The sequence below is a fragment of the Pelmatolapia mariae genome, linkage group LG14 (assembly GCF_036321145.2).
Source record: "Pelmatolapia mariae isolate MD_Pm_ZW linkage group LG14, Pm_UMD_F_2, whole genome shotgun sequence".
Taxonomy (NCBI): domain Eukaryota; kingdom Metazoa; phylum Chordata; class Actinopteri; order Cichliformes; family Cichlidae; genus Pelmatolapia; species Pelmatolapia mariae.
The window spans coordinates 40281544-40289847 of record NC_086239.1 but is presented as its reverse complement, the minus strand read 5'-3'; the positions used below and the strand labels follow the sequence as shown (position 1 = coordinate 40289847).

Below are 8304 nucleotides of genomic sequence, written 5' to 3'. Positions count from 1 at the left end.
GTTGCTTGTAATTTTCCACCAACAACACGTTGGTTCAGGCTTCATTCATTTCTGTTTAACATGCGCCTCGACTGCCAGGGTTTGCATTGTTGGCTGCACAGCAGTGTTTAATTTTCAACAGATTATGTTCCTCTGTGATGATGCGACTCTGACACAGTGACAATCAGTGATGGGAATAACGCTGTTACTAACGGCGTTGCTTTTTTCAGTAACGAGCAGAGATGGGCAGTAACGCGTTACTTGTAACGCGTTACTGTAATCTGATTACTTTTTCAAGTAACGAGTAATGTAAGGGATTACTATTGCAAAAACGGTAATTAGATTACCGTTACTTTCACGTAGGAACGCTGCGTTACTGTTTTACTAAAACCGTGATTTTTTGCGAGAATGTCTCATGACAGTGACGTAAGCGAGTGCGACGTTCGTGACAACAGCTGTGTGCAGATCAACAATGGATAATATATCAAGTGTGGGAGAGAGTATGAGCGTGCAGCGTTTAAAGCGTGGAAGTACTGACCTCACTTTGAGTTTGATTCCATAAAAAGTGACAAAAACATTAGCGTCCGCTGTGCGTGGGAAGAAAACTTCTTTTTACAGCGAAAAAAAACCCTAAACTTCCGAGCAAGCACCGAGTGCGCTACGACGTAATGGCAAATTCACAGAGAAACTCGCGGAGTCTTCAACTGACCGCTGTGGCTCACCTGCACCAGGGTAAACCTCCGCCTACACCAGTCCTGCTTTATAGGTGAAAATAGAGCAACAGGACCGCTAGTCTTTGATTTTATTTATTTTCTGCTGTGTTTTACTTGCATTTATTTGAAAGAGTGAGTGTAAACACAAAAAAATATTTTATTTTATGTGCTGGAATGTGCAGAAAATAGGTTTAAATGTTAAACAAATTTCTTCCAGTCAGAGAATGTTGAATATAATTAAGTTTTTCACTTTTTGGCACAACACCTGGAGCTAAGGGGGCAAAACAATCACATGAGTGCTGCTGTTTGACTGAGGAAGAATAAAGTAGTCGTGGTAAGCCAATCATATGACCACTTTAAGATGACAAAGCAACAAGGTGATATATACCAGTTTTTAAATTGTGTTGATAGGCCACGTAAAACTAGAGTCATGATAAACAATATATACGCCTGTTTTTCCTCAATAGTTTCGTCATGTTTACTGTCTAAGGACAGCGCAGTGAGACCTCTCTGCTTATGAGCAAAACATAAAAAAACTAAACAAAAAACAGCCCGTTCGTGTTGGTGGAAAAATGCACCATGTCGACCAATCAAAAAATGATATGTTAATAAATAGTTTGAAGTGGTTATTTAAAGAAGGGGTAAAAGGTAAATGGATGCAAATAATTTTGTTGTTTCCAAAACTTGTACATATGATTTTAAAATTGACAATTTATATTTGCATTTAAAGTTGTGAAATATGATTCAAGAAACATGTTTGTGGTTGTTACAGTAAAATTTTTAACTTTTTCTACTTGGATTTTAGGGTTTATGTCTGATTTTAGATCAATTGTGTTAATACAGTTTGTCAAATTGAAAACATAACTGTAAATTCAGACACGTGAGGTTGTGCTGAAAAGAATGATACCAAACAAGGCAAAGTAAATAGTTTTTAAAGGTGAAATGTAGAGGAAACATCAAAAGTAGTTAAAAATGGCCAATTATACCCTGGAGCCCAGAGGGTTAAACTTTTTTTTTTTTTAAAGTAACTCAATAGTTACTTTTCAAGTAATTAATTACTTTTAGAATCTTATAACTCGGTTACTAACTTTTTTGAAAAAGTAACTAGTAACTATAATTAATTAATTTTTCAAAGTAACTTGCCTGACACTGGTAGCAAACATACTCATTAAAATTAGTCAAAAACAAAGAGAGTGTCTACAAAAAACAAACTATTTTTCTCAGTTTGGTTCAATATGGGGCGAAGAGTTTTGTGACGCTTCTCAAACTCTAAACAGTTTGAGAAGACTAAACACTTGTGCCTTTGAGACTCTGACGTTCTTCGCAGAACAAAAATTCAAATCTGTATTTGAAACTCTGTTGCTCACAGACCACGTGAAACAAAGCAAACCCAGACACCAGGATCAGCTGATGGGCTTCCTGCCGAGAGATCCTGTTTGACGAACGTCACAGATTCTCTGAACTAATAAAGAAGTAAAACTAAACCTTGTTTACACTGAATAAATCTGCCCCTGAGTGGGTCTGATTGTTTTGGATGTGTTACCATGAAAACCATAGCCCAACAACATCAGGCCAGATGAGTCGAGCGCGATATGGTGAAGTTTAGATGAAGATCACAGAGCTTACATTTCAGCATTTATTTTATTGGATAATTTTCACAAATACACCTGCTTGTAACATTAAGTTCCTGAAGAACAGGAGTGATGTGCTGGTAGGAGGGGTTCTGGTAATAATGCGAGCAGCAGAGTTCTGACCCAGTTGAAGCTTATGGAGGGATTTTTGGGGGAGGCCATGCAGAAGAGAATTGCAGTAGTCAATACGGGAGGTAACAAGACTGTGGACAAGAATGGACGTAGACTGGGTGGAAAGAGAAGGACGTAATCTGTTAATGCTGCGTAGGTGGAAATGGTTCGCCTTCAAAAGGTTGGATTTGGTGCCAATAAGGAGGATTTCAGTTTTATCCTCATTGAGCTTGAGTAAATTAGAGCTAAATCAGGATAGACATTCTGTAAGGGAAGAAGGTGGGAGGGAGGAATCAGGTCTGCAGGAGAGATATAACTGGGTGTCATCAGCAAAACAGTGAAAGTGAAGATCAAATTGGCAGAAAATGGTACCTAGAGGGAGGATGTATATTATGAAGAGAAGAGGGCCTAAGACTGAACCTTGGGGTACACCAGAAGTGACCGGGAAAAGACGAGAGCGGAATGATTTCAGTTGAATAAACTGGGAGCGGTCAAGGAGATATGATTGAAACCAGGCTAGGGGTGTGTCAGAGATGCCGAGAGAGGAGAGTCTGCTTAGGACAGAGTGAGAGATGGTGCCGAAGGCTGAGCTCAGATCCAAAAGGACGAGAATGGTGAGAAGACCAGAGTCAGCTCCGATTAGAAGATCATTAGTGACTTTAAGTAAAGCAGTTTCTGTACTGTGACATGAACGAAAACCAGATTGAAATCACTCGTAGATATTATTATAAACCAGGTGTGAATGAAGTTGAGCTGCAACTACTTTTTCGAGTATTTTAGAGATGAAGGGTAGATTAGAAATCGGATGGAGGTTGCTAAAGTTGTTAGGATCTAAAGAAGGTTTTTTCAGTATGGGAGTGACTGAAGCAATCTTGAATACGGAGGGAACGATACCGGTGTTGAGTGAAGAGTGGACGATAGCAGAGATGAGTGGGAGTAGGGAAGAGAGGCATGATTTCACAAGCCCTGTAGACATAGGGTCAAGATGACATGTGGCAGGCTTTGATTTACATATAACCTCAGAAATATCAGATAAATCAGGAAGATGAAAAGTGGAAAGCGGCTCAAAATAGAGAAAAGGTTCTGGAGAGGGGGTAGACACAACATTTGAACTGAGTTGCTGGTGAATGTTACTAATTTTTGTAGTCCAGAACAGCATCAAGGAGTTACAGGTTTCAGAAGAAGAGAAGTGTGGTGGTAAAGTGTTGGGGGGTTGAATTAGTTTGTTGAGAACCGAAAACAAAATCCTTGCATTACCCTCATAAGAACTGATAATACCTGAGTAGAAACTTTGTTTGGCCTTGTTGATGGAGTCTTTATACTGAAGTACATGGTATTTGTAGATTTCTTCATCAACAGTTAAACCAGATTTCTTGTATCTACGCTCTAGCTGCCGAGCTTTGGCCTTCAATGCTCGGAGGTCAGAGGTAAACCAGGGAGCAGAGCGAGCGAAGGAAACAGAGTGAGTTTTTACAGGAGCCAGTGAATCAAGGACAGTGAGTAAACAATTATTATAATATAACAACAAATCATCAGGAGTAGAATAGAAGTCCGGAATCTGAATCTTGTCCAGTCTGGTAGTGAGAATGTCCATATCAATGTTCTTGATGCTGCGGAACGAGATGAGACAGGTTGGTTTGGTAGAAGAGCAGCTGATAGTGAGTTTAAAGGAAAGGAAGAAATGGTCAGTTCCAAGGGGTGTCCTTTGGAATGAGTGGGAAAGTCAGCAAATTGTTTAAAACCAAAGCCCTCGAGACAGGAGGAAAAGTCTCTGGTGAGCAGAAGGTCATTATTATCCATGTGAATCTTGAAATCTCCCACCAAGATAACATTTGGGGAGAGAGATGAAAGATGGGTTAGTAGATTAGCAAAGTCACTGAGGAAGACAGGGTTAGGTTTGGGGGGGGGGGGGGCAGTATACAGTAGCTATGATGGTGGGAATGGGTCCAGTCAGCTCACATGCAAGGACCTCTAGAGAACTAAAGGTATCAACATTAACTGGCAGGACTGTTAAGTTCTGGCAAAAAATGATCGCGAGACCACCCCCACGACCTGAGCAGCGAGGTTTAGAAAAGTAAACAAACACCAGAGGAGTAGATTCATTTAGCTCAGAAAAGTCATCAGGTTGTTGCCCGGTTTCAGTTAAACAGAAAAGGTCAAACTTACAGTCAGATAGGAGGTCTTGGATGAGATGTCCCTTATTTGTCAGTGAGCGGATGTTTAGAAGACCGAAGTTGAGTGGAGTGTTTTCTTTTTTGCTAATCGCGGTCGGCGCCCTGGTCAGGTGGGCTAGAGATCGGTGGTTGACAGCCCGATCAGGGTTCCTGCGAGGGCGGCGAGTAGCAGACCAAAACGATTCAATTCCACTGGAGTTGAGGAAAATCCTGCAGGACCCGTGATGGATGTATCTCCGGCGAGGCTGGAAAGTGATGTCCGGGTGGTAGTGGAGCTCCGCCGGCGACGGGAGCGACAGCTGGCCGCGAAGGTGCAGGAGCTCAGCGGCCGTATAGCGGAGCAGTCCAGCTGTAGGATGGTAGATGAGCGTCAGGAGAATCTAGAATAGTGCCGACCAGCTCAGGAACATCTTGGCCCACATTTTGGACGATGTGGAGGAAAAGGAGCCGAGCCGGCCGGAGCGACGAACAGCTCAAACAGTTAAGCTAGTGCAGCTCACTGGGAATAAGATGTCAGAGCACATTTAGCTGAAGTAGCAGACGTTGAGGACAATCGTTACAAATCAATCCCTGGCAGAGATTGATCTGGCCCTGAGTGTGAATGTCCCTGTTCATTCAAATCTGAATCCAAATAATCGAAAATGTAGCGGTGAGTAGCAGCAGCCAGAGGCGCCAGCGTTCACTCAAGCCGGAAGTGTAATTGTAATTGAACTTTTAAACCCCAAAACACGCTGCGCCAAAAATTGGTCCACCCCAAGGATCGGGTCCCCTGACACAAACAGAGTAACATAGTGTACGCTGTTAAGTGCCAGGAGGATTGCCAGGATTTATACATCAGGGAAACCAAACAACCTCTGGCGAAGCGGATGGCACAACACGGAATAGCTAATGGTTCCCATTTGTCTGTGGGATCCCCAGGTACTTGTAGCTGTCCTCTGTGTCTACAATGTTGCCTTCTAAGTGTTTCTAGTAGTTTGATTCCCTCAGTTCTGACTACCTTCCCTCACTTTTTTATCGTCCGACTACATTTCCGATGTCATTGCTGTATATCCTGGTGGTGTGGATCAGTGAATCGATGTCTTGATCACTCTTGGCATACAACAGGATTCAGGTTATGCAACTTGTGGGCTGTCCTCTCCCTTAGAGACAGGGTAAGGTGTTCCTTCATTTGAAAGGGAATCAGAGTACTTTTCTACATTTAATGAAGCCAGTTGTGGTGGTTGCTAGTACATAATCTTATACTGATTCCTTCCTGGAATCTGCAGGAATAAACTCTAAATACTTAACTTTTACTATAAAAGTTTTTGGGCCCCAGTTGAACAGTTGGCTGCCCAGAATTTAACAACACTGTTTTTCTATTATTGGGCATGTTCATGAGGAGAGGGCGTGGCCTCAGCCAGCTCTGTGAAGTCAGCAGATTTCTCTCTCCACCTGTCCGTCCGTTTGTCAGGTGTATAAGAGCAGCTTCCCGTGTGGATCACAGACACCTTCACACTGCTCTTTGAAGCTGATGTTTGTTGTCCCTCTTACAGGATGACTGCTGCTGTCATTTGACTTGCTCTTTGACATGCCCTTGTTGATGAGGAATCTGTGCTGATGACGTTGTTTTTCTCACTTGCGAATTTGGTTTCATTTTGGTGATTTGACTGTTTCACAGTTAAGGGTGTAACGGATTCTGACTCCAGTGATAACAATCTCTTTCATTAACCTCAGTGAGAGCAGACTGACAGAGCCTCAGACGGTTTCTGCTGTTTATTAAGTGAGTCGCTGAGTCCAGCTTCATTGCACAGATGTAAAGTGCTTCTTTTCCTCATGCTGCAAGCTTATGATGCTTAAAGAACCTCATCTGTTTACTGTTGATTGTATTAATTAATGACTTTTTATGTTGAGAGGTAAAGACAGAAATGCTGTGTGCAGTTTTAATTGCTGATTCCCTGTTTTACAACCTGACAGCTGAAATAGAAAGAACTTTGTATATAAATTACTCATAGGATTAAAAGTAGTTTTTTTCCTTTGAAATCACAGCAATTAAATAAGTTTTTTCTGAAGATGTTAAAATTATAATTTTGTATTCCACCTCAGCTGGATCTTTTTTTTTTGTTTGTTTGTTTAATTAGAAAAAGAAAACATTAAAAACTGAGGTTAGCTCCTCATGTGCTTTATGTTTCTATGTCTGATGGTGAGGTGGCACCTGAGATCATGTCTGCTCTTTGTCTAGCCTTTTTTCTTTATCTAAGAGCTTCTTTAAGTGTCTAAAGCAGATCTGAATGAAGATGACGTCAGAAAACATGAAGAACAGAGGTTAAATGTGGATCTCTTTTATGTCACTGTGGTTTCCTTTTGTACAGGATGAGCTCTTCAATGTGAACTCTTTTTAGTCTTTCTGAAGTGAAACAAGTACAAGTTCCAATCCTTCACTGTGAGATTCATTGAGTTTTGTTTTCCTTGCCTCCCTTTAGATAGAATTTATGTTTTTCTATGGTTGCTCTGTTTAAAGAATAGTTTTGAACTGAATACAGACTCAGTGCAGCTTGTGTTTAAACTCTGACATGATGAAGAGTTGATGATCCTTTAGCAGCTCGTTACAGGATGGAGAATAACTTTGAAATCGTGTTTGTGCTTCAGGGTCTGAACGACTCGCTGACAAACCATCAGATCTACTTTGCCTTCGCTCTGATGTCGTACCTCTTCACCGTATCTGTAAACCTGACCCTCATCATCACCATCAGCCTGGATAAAACGCTCCACGAGCCGATCTACATCTTCTTGTGCAGCCTTTGTTTTAACGAGATCTGTGGAGCTTCGAGTTTCTACCCAAAGCTGCTTCATGACCTTCTGACCAACTCTTATGTCATCACGTACACGGCCTGTTTGGGTCAGATGTTTGTCACTTATAGTTATATTTTCTCTGAGTTCACCGGTCTCACTGTCATGGCGTATGACCGCTACATCGCCATCTGCAAACCACTGCAGTACCGGATGCTGATGACAGCTCAGAAGGTAGCACAGCTTCTGATGCTCACCTGGTGCTTCTCAGTTTTTGAAACGGCCGTGGGCACCGTCCTGACCGCCAGGCTGCCGCTCTGCGGACGCCACATCCCCAAGATATTCTGCACTAACTGGGAGGTGGTCAAACTGTCATGCTCTGACTCGACCCTCAACAATGTCTATGCTTTCATGTTGATATTTTCACACCTGTCACAGGCTGCACTTATCATGGTGTCGTACGTCCACCTGATACGAGCTGCCATCAGATCTCAAGCCGACCGCAGGAAATTCATGCAGACGTGTCTGCCACACCTCATTACACTGCTGCTCTTCACCACCTCACTGATGTTTGATACCATGTACTCTCGTTACAGTGGCAGCAGTACAATGAAGGCACTGCAGAATGCATTAGCTGCTCAGTTCCTGGTGGTCCCACCCCTCGTCAATCCCATCATCTATGGCTTGAACCTGCAGCAGATCAGGTCCAGGATGCTCCACAGGTTCACCCACCGGACTGGGACATTCAGGAAAAACTAAGCCATGTTAATGAAATCATCATGAAGAAAACATAGGAAGATTAAGTTATTTTCTAATCTTCTGTTCAAGTCAACCAAAATATGTGGATAGAATTCAGTTAAAACTAATAAAATCCAATCCTAAAATGTCACTTTTGGTTCTCAGTACTTTAAATTAAAGTTTGTTTCATTG

At 42.0% G+C, this 8304-nt stretch overlaps 1 protein-coding gene across 1 annotated transcript; it reads left to right on the top strand.

The window, feature by feature from the left end:
• The first annotated feature begins 7197 nt into the window (after positions 1-7197).
• Positions 7198-8133, top strand: LOC134640748 (olfactory receptor 4S1-like). The gene has a single exon (XM_063492647.1). The coding sequence runs from the start codon at positions 7198-7200 to the stop codon at positions 8131-8133; it is 936 nt and encodes a 311-aa protein (XP_063348717.1).
• Positions 8134-8304: the final 171 nt, after the last annotated feature.